Source organism: Salmo salar, chromosome 09 (assembly GCF_965601325.2).
Source record: "Salmo salar chromosome 09, fSalSal1, whole genome shotgun sequence".
Classification (NCBI taxonomy): Eukaryota; Metazoa; Chordata; class Actinopteri; order Salmoniformes; family Salmonidae; genus Salmo; species Salmo salar.
The window spans coordinates 136,493,081-136,512,421 of record NC_138299.1 but is presented as its reverse complement, the minus strand read 5'-3'; the positions used below and the strand labels follow the sequence as shown (position 1 = coordinate 136,512,421).

The 19,341-nt window shown below is 43.2% G+C and overlaps 1 protein-coding gene across 1 annotated transcript in view; it reads right to left on the bottom strand.

The window, feature by feature from the left end:
* The window catches only part of LOC106612930 (2-(3-amino-3-carboxypropyl)histidine synthase subunit 1), a 177,337-nt gene that overhangs the window by 127,606 nt on the left and 30,390 nt on the right, over positions 1–19,341 (bottom strand). Inside the window, 1 exon segment of the mRNA XM_082956329.1 lies at positions 14,098–14,219. Within this exon segment, the coding sequence (XP_082812455.1) occupies positions 14,098–14,219 (122 nt within the window).

Here is a 19,341-nt window from a genome sequence, read left to right as displayed (position 1 = left end):
GTAGTGATGGGGGACAACAATACAGCTAGATATCACAATATTATTTTGGACAATATTATATCGATACTTTGACTTCAAGTACCGAATTGTAAAAAAAATTAAATAAAAATAAAAATAATTCAACCAAAAAAATAATACATTTGCTAGGTTGCGCTAATTGGCTGGACCTGCGCCGAAACGCTGGTATCCTTCATCCTATTGCTTGTCCTCCATCTTATTTTTAAATAGTGAGGCAACATGTTTACAGCACTTTTATTTCCATGAGTGATAAAAACACATTTTCTCATGGTCTCTCGCCTCTCTGTAGCAGACATACACAGAGTATACCAGACATTAGGAACACCTTCCTAATATTGAGTTGCACCGCCGTTTACCCTCAGAATAGCCTCAATTCGTCGGGACATGGACTCTACAAGGTGTTGAAAGTGTTCCACAGGGATGCTGGCCCATGTTGACTCCAATGCTTCCCACAGTTGTGTTAAGTTGGCTGGATGTCCTTTGGGTGTTGGACCATTTTTGATGCACATGGGAATCTGTTGAGCATGAAAAACCCAGCAGCGTTGCAGTTCTTGACACAAACCAGTGCTCCTGGCATCTACTACTATACTCCGTTCAAAGGCACTTAACTTTTTTGTCTTGCCCATTCACCCTCTGAATGACACACAATCCATGTCTCAATTGTCTCAAGGCTTAAAAGTCTCCTCCTGTTCATCTACACTGATTGAAGTGGATTTAACAAGAGACATCAATAAGGGATCATAGCTTTCACCTGGATTCACCTGGTCAGTCAGTCATGGAAAGAGCAGGTGTTCTTAATGTTTTCTACACTCAGTGTAGAGTGAGCAATATGTTTGGAACATCACATCGTAATAAAATCTAATCGCAATCAATCTAATCGTGAGAATCACAATACATATCGGCACCTAAGTATCGTGATAATACCGTATCGTGAGGTCCCTGGTTATTCCCAGTCCTACTAGCTATAGAAGTGGGCTGAAGAAAACACATTGTCATTCAATTTTGGGTGGGATAGGGAGAGGTAATGTACTGTATATATTAAAATAGAGGGGTAACGAGAGAAAGGAGGGGAAAGAGAACGAGAGAATTTGGAATTGTCAATTACCAGGCACCAGGAGTGATGAATGGGTAGCAGTATCAGGAATGAAGGACGGAGAGAGATGGATAGTAAGAAACAGGTCCAGGTGGGAGACAGAGAGAAGTTACAAATACCAGGTGGTTGGAATGGGGAGATGTTGTGGAATTGGGGACAGACAAGGAGTAAAGACTCCACTTGCCCAGCTAGGCAGGCAGACAGACAAACATGTAGGCAGACAGACAGCAGACAGGCAGGCAGACAGCAGGGATGGTAGGCAGGCAGAGACAGACAGACAGACAACAGACAGACAGCAGGCAGGGAGACAGCAGGCAAACAGACAGAGACAGACAGACAGACCGCAGGTACGTAGGCAGACCGCAAGCAGGCAGGCAGACAACAGGCAGGGAGACAGCAGGCAGACAGTAAACAGAGAGGCAGACAGCAGGCAGGGAGACAGACAGACAGACAGACAACAGGCAGGGAGGGAGACAGACAGACAGCAGGCAGGCAGACAGACAGACAGCAGGCAGAAAGGGAGACAGCAGGCAGACAGACAGACAGACAGAGCGAGAGGGAATACCAGGCGGCTGGGCTGAGGAGATGACGGGCTGTGGCGGTGATAAGTGACTAAGGGAACACTGAGTCAAGTCCCCACGCGAAGCAGTGTCATGACGTTGGCCTGTGGGTAACGTTTATGACCCCCCATAAATACCTTTCTCCCTTTTCTCTCTTGACTCTACTGAAGGACTCTTGAAAAGCCTTTGTTAAACATAGAGAGTCGGGGAACATCAAAAGTTGGGGGGAAAGGAACCATATTTCGGTAATCCAACCAGTTGAAAATATGCGTTGGTACTTAATGAATATGATGTCAGTTCAGTTGTCATCTGAGACATTCTTATTAATGACAGGACGACATAAACTGTATCTGGGAAAGTCTACACATTCTAGTTATCAGATTCACATGGAATTGTTGTGCAATTTAAATGTTTAAATATGAAACTATTTGTGAAAAGATTAACTGTAATTTTAGCTTCCAAATGAGAGAATTGGGTTTTCATAAGGTTAGAGCTCTGCTCAATCAGTGGCCCGCCCCTGTGAAGAGACATCGGTTATAAACTATGAAACACACCCTTCTCTCCCTCCACTATATAAGCCCTTGACGAAAATGTAACCTGCGGTTCCCGAGTACGCGAGGCCTGCAGCCTCTGCGTTAAAAGGACTCAGAAAATAAGCTGTTCCGGGTACATTAGGGCGACGGTCCGATGTCAGTAGGATTCAGATAATAAGCTGTTCCGGGTACATTAGGGCGACGGTCCGATGTCAGTAGGATTCAGATAATAAGCTGTTCCGGGTACATTAGGGCGACGGTCCGATGTCAGTAGGATTCAGATAATAAGCTGTTCCGGGTACATTAGGGCGACGGTCCGATGTCAGAAGGATTCAGATAATAAGCTGTTCCGGGTACATTAGGGCGACGGTCCGATGTCAGTAGGATTCAGATAATAAGCTGTTCCGGGTACATTAGGGCGACGGTCCGATGTCAGAAGGATTCAGATAATAAGCTGTTCCGGGTACATTAGGGCGACGGTCCGATGTCAGTAGGATTCAGATAATAAGCTGTTCCGGGTACATTAGGGCGACGGGTCCGATGTCAGTAGGATTCAGATAATAAGCTGTTCCGAGGACGTGAGGACGACGGTTCCACGTTAAAAGGACTAACATGTCAACTACAGAACTAAGCCAACCTCAGCGTGAGCTTTGGTTGCGAATGGTATGAACTTTGAACTCTTATTCACTACAGAAGTGATACCTCCTAGCCGTTGAGTTAGGAGCGGCCACTTTAAACGCGGGCTAGGAACGGACGTACGACAGATCCAGTCTAACACACAACGATATACTACAGCGTATCCAATTTACCACCAGAGACATTCTTCCGAGGACAGGAAGATCTCTGTTGGCCAACACGGCCAGCATCTACGACCAACCTACCGAAGCGCAGCTCAGAGTAAATATTTGTTGCATTTTCCTTTTCCAAATGGCCGGTAATTAAGAATGCATAAGATACTGTATTTACGATAGCATAGCTTCTCCCTTTGTTCCTCAGTCTTCCCGCACTTTCACTCAAACCCAACCCCCTTTCCTTTGTGTAACCAGCCGCCATGTCGGCTCCGTCCACCAGGGCCGTTTTCTGTATGACATAATTTGCATTCTGTGTATATGTAATTCTGTGTGATTGGTTTAATTATTTATTTACTAAATACCTAAATAAAGTTTGTATTGCTGATTCAACTTGTTAGCCAGGGTTTGTGAAGATAACCAAGAATTTACAACTTTCAGATGAGACTGAAATAAGGTGACGATTAATATTGACTGCTGTTGATGTAAAATATTACTAGGTCTTTAAGAGTTTATTCGGAAGATAACAGCTCTATAAACACTCTTTCGTGGTGCCCCGACTTTCTAGTTAATTACATTTACATGATTAGCTCAATCAATAATATTAATTACAGAGAAAGGATTTGATAGATTAGCTCAATCAATAATATTAATTACAGAGAAAGGATTTTATAGAATAGCACTTAATCATATCACTTAATCCGGCATAGCCAAAGACACGACAGCAGACAGACAGAGAGACACAGGCATACAGCTGCAGCATGTTTACAGGTGCTCCCAAAAACAAAGGGCACAGCAGTGGGATCGATCCATTCTCTGATCACATTAGCACGGCTTTCTGAGAGCACTTAGTCACTGCAATTAAAGCCACTGCCAATGAGACAGCCCCAACTCACTCTCTTTCATTTCCTCCTCCTTTCTCTTTAACACATTTTCCATCTCTATTACTCACTCCCATACACTCCTTCAATCACTCACTCACTTATACAAACACTCAATAAGACATGAGAACATCACAAACACACACACACACACGGGACAGAGAAAAAAAAGTCAGAATGAAAGATGACCGGTAGCGATAGGAAAAAAATGAAAAATAGATGGAGAGAGAGAGATAGAATGAAGAGAGGGAGAGACAGCATTTTCATGTGTCAATCAAGGAGGGCAGAGTGTCTTTAATCTCCTGCAGGTGACTGACACCTTTAGTTGTGTTGCTGATAAAGCCTCAACACTTCCACTACATGTGATGCTGACTGCTGTCAGTCATCCACAGCTATAGAGACCTCCTCCACACCTCACAGAGCAGAGAGAGCGCAGAGCGCCCGCCAAGGTTGGGTTAATTCCATTTCAATTCAGCCAGTTCAGGGAGTGCTGCAAAATATGAATTGATAATGATTGGCCGTTTAGATTCTTGGAATTTGAAATTCAACCATGGTGTTTCAAGTTCAGGTTAATTTGTTCCCTTCACATGACATGTGAATTATGTGATTAATACATACAGTACCTTCAGAAAGTATTCATATCCCTTGACTTATTCCACATTTTCTCACCCATCTACACCATAATGACAAAGGGAAAACATGTTTGTTTTTTAAATGTTTGCAAATGTATTGAAAATGAAAAACAGAAATTATTCATTTACATAGGTATTCCCACCCGAGTCAATACATGTTAGAATCACCTTTTGCAGCGATTACAGCCGTAAGTCTTTCTGGGTAAGTCTCTAAGAGCTTTGCACACCTGCATTGTACAATATTGGCACATTCATATATCTTTTTTTTACTTATTCTTCAAGCTCTGTCAAGTTGGTTGTTGATCATTGCTAGAAAGCCATTTTTAAGTCTTGCCATACATTTTCAAGCCAATTTAAGTCAAAACTGTAACTAGGTCACTCAGGAACATTCAATGTCGTCTTGGTAAGCACCTACAGTGTAGATGTGGCCTTGTGTTTTAGGTTATTGTCCTGATGAAAGGTGAATTCATCTCCCAGTGTCTGTTGGAAAGCAGACTGAACCCAGTTTTCCTCTAGGAATCTGCCTGTGCTTAGCACTATTCCATTTATTTTAATCCCCCCAAAAACTCCCTAGTCCTTGACGTTTATAAGCATACCCATAACATGATGCAGCCACCACCATACTTGAAAATATGAAGCGCGGTAATCAGTGATGTGTTGTGTTTACCCCAAACATAACGCTTTGCATTCAGGTCATTAAGTTCACTTTTTGCAGTTTTACTTTAGTACCTTATCGCAAACAGGATTCATGTTTTGGAACATTTGTATTCTGTACAGACTTCCTTCTTTTCACTCCGTCATTTAGGTCAGTATTGTGGATATCATAAGGTGAATGCACCAATTTGTAAGTCGCTCTGGATAAGAGCGTCTGCTAAATGACTTAAATGTAAATGTAATGTAAATATTGTGGAGTAACTACAATGTTGTTGATCCATCCTCAGTTTTCTCCTATCACAGCCATTAAACTCTGTAACTGTTTTAAAGTCACCATTGACCTCAAGGTGAAATCCCTGAGCGGTTTCCTTCCTCTCCAGCAACTGAGTTAGGAAGGACGCCTGTATCTTTGTAGTGACTGGATGTATTGATACATCCTCCAAAGTGTAATGAATAACTTCACCATCAAATTAATATTCAATGTCTGCTTTATTACCCATCTACCAATAGGTGCCCTTCATTGCTAGGCATTGGAAAACCTCCCTGATCGTTGTGGTGAATCTGTGTTTGAAATTCATTGCTCGACTGAAGGAACTTACAGATAACTGTATGTGTGGGATTTAGAGATGAGGTAGTCATTCAAAAAAATCATGTTAAACACTATTATTGCACACAGAGTGAGTCCATGCAACTTATTATGCGACTTGTTAAGCACAGTTGTACCACTGAACTTATTTAGGCTTGCCTTAAGAAAGCTACCTACATTTTCAGATATTACACATTTCTAATATAGTCAAAAAGTCGTTTTCATTTCAAGTTAAAAGTATACTGTTAGCTAGCTAGCTAACGTTAGCTGGCTTGCTAGCTAACGTTACGTGTATGATCTGTGTAGTAATATTCTTATCTCAGAGCCATTTGCTTTGCTATTTATATCCTAATGTTAGCTAGCTAACATTGAACCTGGTTGGTCAGTACCTGCATTATGGTTCATTGTTTAGCTCGCTAGCTACATGTCTTAACTAAATACTCCACTATGCAAGTATCCATTTCAATAGAATGTTCATGATGTCACTGTGACATGACAGCTGTTGATAGACGTAGCTGGTAAAGAACCCAGAATAACTGACAAATTTACAAATGCTCAACACCAGTTGAATATGGCCGTTGGCAAAAAAACGTCAATTGTTGCCAGCAGCACAGTTGCAGTCACCAAGGCTTTGGATAACATAAAAACAGCCTAACCACTATAGACGTTGGTTCGATCCCAGGCTGTGTTGCGGCTGGCTGCGACCGGACCGGGAGACCAATGAGGCGGTGTACAATTGGCCCAGCGTCATCCGGATTAGGGGAGGGTTTGGCTGGCCAGGTTGTCCTTGTCCCATCGCGCTCTAGCGACTCCTGTGGAGGGCCGGGCGCAATGCATGCTGACACGGTCTCCAGGTTTATGGCGTTTCCTCCGACACATTGGTGCGGCTGGCTTCCAGGTTAAGCGAGCATTGTTTCAAGAAGCAGTGAGGCTTGGCGGGATCGTGTTTCGGAGGATGCTCGGCTCTTGACCTTCGCCTCTCCCGAGTCCGTACGGCAGGTGCAGCGATGGGACAAGACCGTAACTACCAATTGGATATCACGAAAATTGAGGAGAAAATGCAGTAAAAAATATATATAATTTTAAAAAAAAGCCTAACCAGCTCTGCTAAGGCGAGTAAAATGGTCAGTGAGCTGTTCTCTCATTTGTGTCTGGAAGTAGCTAGCCAACGTTAGCTTGGGTGCTTGATTGCGGTTGTTCGGACAGAACCCTTAAAGAGATGGGTGGGGCTAAAGCTTAAGAGGGTGTGATCGATGCTGAATGGGTGTAGACAAATTAGAGCTCTCCAGTAGGTACCAAAACATTCAAAGGTCAATTTCTCAAAAGTGGGGGTGGGGTACAAGTTTATCAACTTTCAAAGCAAAATGACTTTCCATTGTTCCTGAACTTTATTGTATGATATACAATTTTCTAGCCCTGAGTCTCTACTTTTATCCAATGTAAAAAACACCATTTCAATTTTTGCTACATAAGACCGAATTGAGCCGGTTGGTCAGAATTTGATTTGAGCACTTTTATTTCCATTCTGATCAGGCGGCAGGTAGCCTAGTGGTTAGAGCGTTGGATTAGTAACCGAAAGGTTGCAAGATCGAACCCCCCAGCTGACAAGGTAAAAATCTGTCGTTCTGCCCCTGAGAGGCAGTTAACCCACTGTTCCTAGGCCGTCAGTGAAAATTAGAATTTGTTCTTAACTGGCTAGCCTAGTTAAATAAAGGTAAAAATAATAATTTTCTCATGGCTCTCTCTTGTCCCTCTGCAGAAGACATATGGTGAGCAATATGTTTGGAACATCGAATTGCAATAAACTCTACTGTTCAAAAGTTTGGGGGTCACTGTTTTTTAAAGAAAAGCACATTTTTGTTCGATTAAAATAACATCAAATTGATCAGAAATACAGTGTAGACAATGTTAATATTGTAAATGACTATTGTAGCTGGAAATGGCAGATTTTTAATGGAATATCTACATAGGCGTACAGAGGCCCATTATCAACAACCATCACTCCTGTGTTCCAATGGCACGTTGTGTTAGCTAATCCAAGTTTATCATTTTAAAAGGCTAATTGATCATTAGAAAACCCTTTTGCAATTATGTTAGCACAGCTGCAAACTGTTGTGCCTATTAATGAAGCAATAAAACTGTCCATCTTTAGACTAGTTGAGTATCTGGAGCATCAGCATTTGTGGGTTCGATTACAGGCTCAAAATGGCCAGAAACAAAGATCTTTCTTCTGAAACTGGTCAGTCTATTCTTGTTCTGAGAAATGAAGGCTATTCCATGCGAGAAATTGCCAAGAAACTGAAGATCTCGTACAACGCTTGTACTACTCCCTTCACAGAACAGCGCAAATAGTCTCTAACCAGAATAAAAAGAGGAATGGGAGGCCCCGGTGCACAACTGAGCAAAAGGACAAGTACATTAGAGTGTCTAGTTTGCGAAATAGACGCCTCACAAGTCCATTAAATAGTACCCGCAAAACACCAGTCTCAACGTCAACAGTGAAGAGGCGATTGCGGGATGCTGGCCTTCTAGACATGTTACATTTACATTTACATTTTAGTCATTTAGCAGACGCTCTTATCCAGAGCAACTTACAGTAGTGAATGCATACATTTCATGCATTTCTTTTTTTTTTGTACTGTTCTCTTGTATGTGAGTGCAGAAAACAGAGAGGTGTTGTGTTGTGTGTCTGTTGGTTGGTTAGAGAGTGTGTATTGTTTGCTTGTTAGTTTGTTAAAGCAGTCAGCTGGTGTATTGGATTAATATTCTTGTGGTCAGGTGTGGTATTTGGGAGAGTGAGCCTTGTTCAACTCGTTCTGCCAAGGAGATTTCACAAATATCGATTCAGCATTTCCTGCTATATTGTGCTGCAGACAGGATGAGAGCAGCGCAGAGAATGAAGGGTCCTTAAGATCTGAACAGGCTTTTCAAAGGACAGCCCTAATGCATGTTCTCCATTGATCGTCTGAGTAAATGTGCTGCTGTCCAGCCTCTAAAGGTCTGACAGGCCTTACAAAGCTGCAGCTAAGCACACATACTGAGCTATTGAGTACTACCCAGAGTCCGACACTTATAGTACAAAACCTACAATCTGTATGTGCTGCTGGCATTGATCTCACTGTTTTATAACATGCCTGGAGGCCATGGTGTCTGTCTATCATAGTTATGCCCTGAGTATGTGTGTGTGTGTGTGTGTGTGTGTGTGTGTGTGTGTGTGTGTGTGTGTGTGTGTGTGTGTGTGTGTGTGTGTGGTGTGTGTGTGTGTGTGTTTCTATTCCAATGCTCAGAATGACAGAAATCACATGTAGATTATGATAATACATCTTAACAGAACATACAACTCATGTAATGAAGCAGCCAATAAAATTGCATTTTCAAACATACACTAAGGTTGGAGTCATTAAAACTCGTTTTTCAACCACACCACAAATGTCTTGTTAACAAACTATAGTTTTGGCAAGTCGGTTAGGACATCTACTTTGTGAATGACACAAGTCATTTTTCCAAACAATTGTTTACAGACAGATTATTTCACTTATAATTCACTGTATCACAATTCCAGTGGGTCAGAAGTTTACATACACTAAGTTGACTGTGCCTTCAAACAGCTTGGAAAATTCCAGAAAATGATGTCATGACTTTAGAAGCTTCTGATAGGCTATTGACATCATTTGAGTCAATTAGAGGTGTACCTGTGGATGTATTTCAAGGCCTACCTTCAAACTCAGTGCCTCTTTGCTTGACATCATGGGAAAATCTAAAGAAATCAGCCAAGACCTCAGGAAAAAAATTTGTAGACCTCCACAAGTCTGGTTCAACCTTGGGAGCAATTTCCAAACGCCTGAAGGTACCACATTCATCTGTACAAACAACAGTACGCAAGCATAGGGATGGGACCACGCAGCCGTCATACCGCTCAGGAAGGAGAAGCGTTCTGTCTCCTGGAGATTAACGTGCAAATCAATCCCAGAACAACAGCAAAGGACCTTGTGAAGATGCTGGAGGAAACAGGTACAAAAGTATCTATATCCACAGTAAAACAAGTCCTATATCGACATAACCTGAAAGGCCGCTCAGCAAGGAAGAAGCCACTGCTCCAAAACTGCCATAAAAAAGCTAGACTACGGTTTACAACTGCATATGGGGACAAAGATCATACTTTTGGAGAAATGTCCTTTGGTCTGATGAAACAAAAATAGAACTGTTTGGCCATAATAACCATTGTTAAGTTTGGAGGAAAAAGGGGGATGCTTCCAGCCGAAGAACACCATCCCAACCCTTGAAGCACGGTGGTGGCACTGTGGGGGTGCTTTGCTGCAGGAGGGACTGGTGCACCTCACAAAATAGATAGCATCATGAGGTAGGAAAATTATGTGGATATATTGAAGCAACATCTCAAGACATCAGTCAGGAAGTTAAAGCTTGGTCACAAATGGGTCTTCCAAATTGACAATTACCCAAAGCACACTTCCAAAGTTGTGGCAAAATGGCTTAAGGACAACAAAGTCAAGGTATTGGAGTGGCCATCACAAAGCCCTGACCTCAAGCCTATAGAACATTTGTGGGCAGAACTGAAAAAGTGTGTGCGAGCATGGAGGCCTACAAACCTGACTCAGTTACACCAGCTCTGTCAGGAGGAATGGGCCAATATTCACCCAACTTATTGTGGGAAGCTTGTGGAAGGCTACCCGAAACGTTGGACCCAAGTTAAACAATTTAAAGGCAATGCTACCAAATACTAATTGAGTGTATGTAAACTTCTGACCCACTGGGAATGTGATGAAAGAAATAAAAGCTGAAATAAATCATTCTCTCTACTATTATTCTGACATTTCACATTCTTAAAATAAAGTGGTGATCCTAACTGAGCTAAGACAGGGAATGTGTACTAAGATTAAACGTCAAGAATTTGTTAAAAAACTGAGTTTAAATGTATTTGGCTAAGGTGTATGTAAAATTCTGACTCCATCCATCCATCCATCCATCCATCCATCCCATACCATACATACACACATACAGTACCAGTGAAAAGTTGACACACCTACTCATTTCAAGGGTTTTTCTTCATTTTCACTACTTTCTACATTGTAGAATAATAGTGATGACATCAAAACTATGAAATAACACACATGGAATCATATTGTAAGAAAACAAAACAAAGTATATTTTAGATTCTTCAAAGTAGCCACCCTTTGCTTTGATGACAGCTTTGCATACTCTTGGCATTCTCTCAACCAGCTTCACCTGAAATGCTTGTCCAACAGTCTTGAAGGAGTTCACACATATGCTGAACACTTGTTGGCTGCTTTCCTTCACTCTGCGGTCTAAATCATCACAAACCATCTCAATTGGGTTGAGGTTGGGTGATTGTGGAGGCCAGGTCATCTGATGTCGCACCCCATCACTCTCCTTATTGGTCAAATAGCCCTTACACAGCATGGAGGAGTGTTGGGTCATTGTCCTGTTGAGAAACAAATGATAGTCCCACTAAGCGAAAACCCGATGGGATGGTGAATGCTGCAGAGTACTGTGGTAGCCATGCTGGTTAAGTGTGCCTTGAATTCTAAATAAATCACTAACAGTGTCACCAGCAAAGCACCCCCACACCACCTCCTCCATGCTTCACGGTGGGAACTACACACGCAGAGAAAATCCGTTCACCTACTCCGCGTCTCACAAAGACATGGCGGTTGGAACCAAAAATCTCACATTTGTACTCTTCAGGCCAAAAGGACAGATTTTCACTGGTCTAATGTCCATTGCTTGTGTTTCTTGGCCCAAGCAAGTCTCTTCTTATTGGTGACCTTTAGTAGTGGTTTCTTTGCAGCAATTAGACCATGAAGGCCTGATTTATGCAGTCTCCTCTGAACAGTTGATGTTGAGATGTGTCTGTTACTTGAACTCTGTGAAGCATTTATTTGGGCTGGTAACTCCAATGTACTGATCCTCTGCAGCAGAGGTAACTCTGGGTCTTCCATTCCTGTGGCGGTCCTCATGAGAGCCAGTTTCATCATGGCGCTTGATGGTTTTTGCGACTGCACTTGAAGAAACTTTCAAAGATCTTGACATTTTCCAGATTGACTGACCTTCATGTCTTAAAGTAATGATGGACTGTCGTTTCTCTTTGTTGATTTGAGCTGTTCTTTTGCCAAATAGGGCTATCTTCTACATACCAACCCTACCTTGTCACAACACAACCGATTGGCTCAAATGCATTAAGAAGGGAAGAAATTCCACAAATTAACAAGGCACACCTGTTAATTGAAATTCATTCCAGGTGACAAGTGTGCAAAGCTGTAATCAAGGTAAAGGGTGGCTACTTTTGAAGAATCTCAAATCTCAAATATATTTATTTTGTTTAACACTTTTTTACTACATGATTCCATGTGTTATTTCATAGTTTTGATGTCTTCAGTATTATTCTACAATGTAGAAAAAAGCCAAAATAAAGAAAAACCCTTGAATGAGTAGGCGTGTCCAAACTTTTGACTGGTACTGTATGTCACCAGTAGTAAATGTACTGTTAATCGGCGTAATTTGTTTACATACATTTCTGTTAATGCATGTATTAATTACAGTCATTTACCGTTCTCATTCTCAGAGTGGAAACGTTATTTGGAGAGTTCACAACCTGCTACACTTGTGAGAAACAAGCTTTGGTTTATTTCATAAGCATCATTTACGAGATTTGTCAATTTTTTTATTGTTCATTGTTTGGAGTGCTCCATGTGAGCAATAAGCATGAGTCTGGTTTCTCTGTCCTGATAATGTTGAGGGAGCACACGCACCTGAACACTCATGGAAATAAGTACCTGGTCTGCTGCATGGAAATGAAGGAAAGTGTTGTATTTTTTCCCCATCCATTGCAAATGTAATATATTAAAGCTATAGATCCTCACAGTAAGCTAGTTGATAAATCTTTCTAATAATCTCCCCCTCAATAATCACCAATCCTTAATGTGAAAGCACAACGGAGGTTATAGGCCTACTGCTGCATTGGCCTATAGGCTATGAGTTTCATGCGCTCATTTTAGCCGATAAGGCTGGTGATTTTGCATTAGTTGACTTTTAACTTTGAGATTATTTATCATTTTAATTCAGAATTTTATGATTAACTACGTGACAATTATTTTGAGAAACAAAAACGTTTGAATTGCATCCATGTTTCAATGGTGGGATTTTGCCTACAGGCTACTTTGAAACAAGGTAAGACATGCCTCCATAATATGAAATAAACATTTAGGTTTCAAACAGTGAAGTAAGTGTTGAAAAAGCATACTGCCTCCAGCTCACATTGTAAAGTGGTGTGTGACGGGTTGTTAGCCTGTTTCCTGCACTTGACTGGTGAATGGAGGCACGATTCAATTTCCAGTTGAGAAATCAAAATAGTACATATTTTTAATAGTGCACAAAACAGTTTTTAACGAGCAATTGCATTTAGAATTGTTGTGCAATGGGCGCCTCCCGAGTGGCGCAGTGGTCTAAGGCACTAGAGATCCTGGTTCGAGTCCAGGCTCTGTTGCAGCCGGCCGCGACCGGGAGACCCATGGGGTGGCCGGTAGGGATGTTCTTGTCCCATCGCGCTCTAGCGACTCCTGTGGCGGGCCGGGTGCAATGTACGGTGCTTCCTCCGACACATTGGTGTGGCTGGCTTCCGGGTTAAGCGGGCATTGTGTCAAGAAGCAGTGCAGCTTGGTTGGGTTGTGTTGTGCTTTGGAGGACGCACGGCTCTCGACCTTTGCCTCTCCCGAGTCCGTAAGGGAGTTGCAGCGATGGGACAAGACTGTAACTACCAATTGGATACCATGAAATCAGGGAGAAAAAGGGAGAAAAAATAAATACTAATAAAACATTTGTTGTGTAATGAATGGGTTTATAAAAACATGTTTACTCTGGCAGCAACCAGCTGAGGATCTGCAGGAGAAATCCAGCTCAACATAGTCTCTGTGTGCTGTGATAGTTGTGTTGGATAAATAACTAACACAAATACACATAGGCCAATTTAATTCTGCTAATTAACCTATAGACTGATAAGCATGACAGTCAAATGTATTTCCATCAATGAATAATAAGCATTATTAAGCAATGGTGTTTTTTTCCCCAGGTCATTCAACAGCTTTTCATTTGGGGGGGCAAAAGCTGGCTAATGGAAACCCTGGTGTGTGTGTATTTATGTTTGCGTATGCTTTAGGGACGGGATTCCATTACTAATGAGTAGATGCCTTGTGTCTGAGTCGTGTGTGTTTGATCTTGTGTGTGTGTGTATGTGTGTGTGTGTGTGTGTGTGTGTGTGTGTGTGTGTGTGTGTGTGTGTGTGTGTGTGTGTGTGTGTGGTGTGAGTGTGAGACTCACTGAGGCAGCTGTGGCCGTAGTGCACCATGAAGTCGGCCCCCCGGGCCCGAGCCGTGAAGTCGTCCACGCAGCAGGCTCCGTACGTCACATCCCTCATCACAATGGTGTCTGCCTCTGTGAACCTGGGACAGACACACCATGATAAAAACCACTCCTCTGACCGTACATGAGCACAAACTGAACTGTCCCCGTCATTCAACAAACACACACAGCTCAGTCTATTAGCCCCACTGACCTCCCCCTCTCCCGATGGTTACCATGGCGAGCGATACCCCACCCGGCTCTGAGCATCCTGATAGGGTCAGCGGGATCAATCCCCAGTCTCAGCATGTTACCATGTACTGGCTGTCTCTGACTGGGACAAGTCATTAAGTAGATCAATCCCCAGTCTCAGCATGTTACTATGTACTGGCTGTCTCTGACTTGGACAAGTCATTAAGTAGATCAATCCCCAGTCTCAGCATGTTACCATGTACTGGCTGTCTCTGACTGGGACAAGTCATTAAGTAGATCAATCCCCAGTCTCAGCATGTTACCATGTACTGGCTGTCTCTGACTGGGACAAGTCATTAAGTAGATCAATCCCCAGTCTCACCATGTTACCATGTACTGGCTGTCTCTGACTGGGACAAGTCATTAAGTAGATCAATCCCCAGTCACACCATGTACTGGCTGTCTCTGACTGGGACAAGTCATTAAGTAGATCAATCCCCAGTCTCACCATGTACTGGTTGTCTCTGACTGGGACAAGTCAAGTAGGGGGATTAGGAGCGACTCATATGAGTCATATCACTCAGATATTGCTTTTCCATCCCTTTATGATTGACATGCCAAACATCAATAGGGCCTATAGAGCAGTCAGGTTGGTTGGTTGGTTGGTGGTCCCTGAACAGGAGTCAATCATCATTGAACAACAGAGCAGCAATCAGTCAGTCAGTCTGCATCAACAGATGAGATATATTAGAGGGTCAGTATAAATAGAGACTTAGTGGGGGGTAGGGGTAAGTAAGGACAAATACGGGGGAGGGGGACAGGGTAATAGGGTTCTGGCCCAAGTATGGATTTATAGCACATCTGGATGGAAACTGCAGAGGCAGGGTCAATTACAGATGATCTGTCCATCTGTGGTCTTAGCATAAACATACTTTCAACTTCCCTATCCTCAACTCCACATTACATACACCTACTACAGAAGGTCTGTTCTTAGGAGAAAGCCACAAAGCTAAAGCAGTTTTTTGTTTTTCTTTTGCTTGAATATATTAAAAGCAGTAAATTAATTCTTTCTGCATCTCATCATCCCTTCCGGGGGATTAAAATGCAAAGTAAAACTCCTTAACACTGAATAAAAGGAGTGAATGCAGAAAAGTGGGAAAGAGAGGAGTGAATGGATAAAGTACAGAGTGGGGAAAGAGAGATGAGGAGAGGGGGGTGTTGAAGTTTAGTGAGTGTGTTTTGACATATTTAGGCTAGCTAATATAGGTAGTATTAAAAGCGAGAATAAAGGTGAAAACAGGAGACTGCAACAGACAGTGTAGCCTACCCACCAACACAGTCTGACTAACAACAGCTGGCTGTCTACTACTGCCCAGTCTGCAAACTATTAGATACTGGACACAGGCTACAGATGCCATGTCCTCCCTCTCTCCCTGTTTTCATTTCTCTCTTTCACTGGTGTTCATTGTACCTTCAACCTTCAGTTTAATAAGAGATAGAGTCTGAACTTTGAACTTTCTCGTCTCTCTGTTTGCACCCATCTCCTTCTCTAATTCCCCCTCTCTTTTTATATCTATCTTTCTCTGAATCCCTGTCCCTCTCCTCTCTCTCTGTCTCTCAGTGCTCGACTACCTTCACCCTCCAGAGGGGCATGGACTCTCTTTATATTTGTTCTCTTCTCCATTTGCCTCCCTCTCTTGCTCTAATGGCTGCTCTGGTGTGAAGGACACTACAATCCACCTGAGCCTAGTAAAACACAGACACGTGGATGAAGGGAACTCATCCAGTAAATCAATATTGTCCTTCCAACATATTATTCTCTTATCCTTTCTCTCGTCAAGGTCTTGATTTCAGTGTGTGTGTGTGTGTGTGTGTGTGTGTGTGTGTGTGTGTGTGTGTGTGTGTGTGTGTGTGTGTGTGTGTGTGTGTGTGTGTGTGTGTGTGTGTGTGTGTGTGTGTGTGTGTGTGTGTGTGTGTGTGTGTGTGTGTGTGTGTGTGTGTGTGTGTGTGGACAGAGAGAGAGCTGTGTAATCGAGGGATCATGATAATGGGAGACTATGATACTAAGTGTTAGTAGCTCTCTCTGAACAATAGACTTCCTTAAATCTCATCGCAGCTGTTCTTTTAAGGCATACTAATGACATTGTTAGAGCTGCATAAATGTATGTCTCCCAGCTAAAAATATATATGGCTATCCCACAAGAATGCTGAAGAGAGATGCCCTGCAGTCTACCCACCACAGCAGCAGTCTACCCACCACAGCAGCAGTCTACCCACCACAGCAGCAGTCTACCACCACAGCAGCAGTCTACCCACCACAGCAGCAGTCTACCCACCACAGCAGCAGTCTACCCACCACAGCAGCAGTCTACCCACCACAGCAGCAGTCTACCCACCACAGCAGCAGGCTACCCACCACAGCAGCAGCAGTCTACCCACCACAGCAGCAGCAGTCTACCCACCACAGCAGCAGTCTACCCACCTTAGTAGCATACTGCAATATCTACAATTCAAATGACAGCACTGCAGAATATTAGTGTACCGGTATCTGATAAAGCATCCATCTGCAAGAAATAACATTATGCCATCTTATTGGTGCTACACATCTCATTATTTCCACTGCGTGAGTACACTGAAATACCTGGGTAATAAATGCAATGAATCTGATTACAGAGCTGAGGGCCCAATGAGAGATGTGATGCTACTTGAGACCAGGAGAGGAAGTGCAGAGCAAAGAGGAGCACAATCCCCCTGTTCCACCGGAGAAGGGCTGAACGAGGGAGAGAAAGGAGGAAAGGGAGAGGGTGGAGAGAGAGAGAGATGGGGAGAGAGAGAAAGAAAGAGAACAAGAAACAGAAACATTGAGGGAGGGAGAAGAAAAAGTATAGAGAGAAAGAGAGAGAGAAGAGAGAATAACGGCTATCAGTGTTTACAACAACCCAACCCTCAAGCCCCATCTCACCTAACCCTCAAGCCCCATCTCACCCAACCCTCAAGCCCCATCTCACCCAACCCTCAAGCCCCATCTCACCCAACCCTCAAGCCCCATCTCACACGGGACTTATGAACGATTGGCTGAGATAACACATCTCTCCCTCTCCCACACTCTCGTCTCCATTTCCTGGGCATATCAGCTGTAGTTACCATCTCTGGCTCTTGAGCTGAAACATCAGAAGTGAAATGTCATTAAGATGTCATTTAGATGACGAGAAGCCTGTGAACTCCTTGTTAATTAGGGGCCCTCTTTAGCAGACAGTTAGAACAGAGGTCATAGCTAGGTGATTGGAGAGTTGTGGTTATGTACTGCACAGACAGATGCATAAACTCAAATCAGACCCGCATCTTTGTATGCATGCATAAACACACTCACTGTACAGCTTGACTAAGGGATCACTAGTGACAATGTATCATTGTAGATCAGCGGGGGGCTTTATTTACATAGCGGATCGATACCGTTCTCTCCCACTGTCAAGGGGAATCATGAGGGTAGCATGAAAGTAGATCCATCCACTTCCTGCTGTCCTCGGGAGATGAAATCCTTGCCTGACTGCGACAGGAATTTCATCAGAGCCCAGCATGTGAGAAAGAGCTCCTCTCTCTCAGCACTGCAGCAGGCAGATTGACAAACTTCCCCATCGTCCTGAATCAGTGCACCACCACACAAACCCTCTCCCTGTCAACCTATGACAATTAATTGTTTGCGCTTTAACTAACATGCTGCTTTAATTTGTTTGATTAGGTGCTGACAGGTGTTGGGGTTGTCACTGAGCCTCTATTACGACGATTCCTGTCGCGTTGCGCTCCAGATGGATGGTGTTTTGATGCGGATGTGCATTGAAATATGTTAAGTACTTCTCCCCTCAAGACATACTTGTTGGGCATTCAATCATGTTTCAGAAACTAGTAGCCAACAGACCAAACACAAGTCTGACTGTTTACTACGGAGTCATCAAAACACCAACCTGACTTGACAGACAATACAAACAGCTGTCTGTGTGTGTGTGGCGTGTACCTCAAGTCACATCAAACTCCACCAACATTCTTCAATACGTCTGTTGTTGTTTGCGAGGGGAATGGACTAATGGAGTTGTACACAGACCACAGTGAGCACGCTTCAAAAAAGGGTCCAATCATATGAAACAAAACATTTACCAACAAATGAGCCATTGAGACAGCAGACACAGCAGACACAGCATGCTGAGATCCCTATGCTTGTCTTTAATATGGGCACATTGCTGTCGCTGTGATTTATGAACAGCAAAAATATTTGAAACTCCCAGCTGTGTGCCGCGGTCCACCCCCCCAGCCCGGGGACTGGGATTGTAAGTATAGGGGGTGTATGCATGTGCAAGGAAGGAAGAGGGAGGAGAAAAAGAGGGAGAAACAGAGGAATAAGGGAAGAAGGAGTGACCTGGCCTGCTGAGCTTACTGAGAGGAGACGAGATTCAGCAACACTTGGAGGACAATGGAATTCAATAAAAAAAAGCAGATTTATTGTTAAAAGTAGAACCAACACATTTTGGCCTTCATCAGGGTTTTACTTACTGAGAGGGCCATTCCATTCCTAAATGTCTCAAACCCTGAACAATAGCCTACTTTGTCTTACATCAGGTGGAATAAGATTTGGCTTTACAGGGTGACTCTTTTCAGACAAGGGGATGAATGCAATGCCATCATTTCTGTGAAAGTGACCCAGTTCAACCCCTTGGCGCTGGTTGGGGGCCATGTTGGACAATGGCCACCAGGATGTGTCACCCAGTAGGCCTTTCAGTCCATTAGTGAGCCGTAGCAATATGTGAAGCTAGCCATGTGTCTCTGGTGCCCATTCTAGGCCGGTGTTATAACAGTGGAGACAGGAGAGTGGTCTCAGGGGAGAGCTAGACAGCCAGATAAGCAGGAAGTGCTGACACCCTCTGACAACTTCACTGAGGAAGTGTGACAGCAGCGTCTGACCAGACAACATACAACACAGTCACATTCAGTAGAAATACCCACACACACACACACACACACACACACACACACACACAC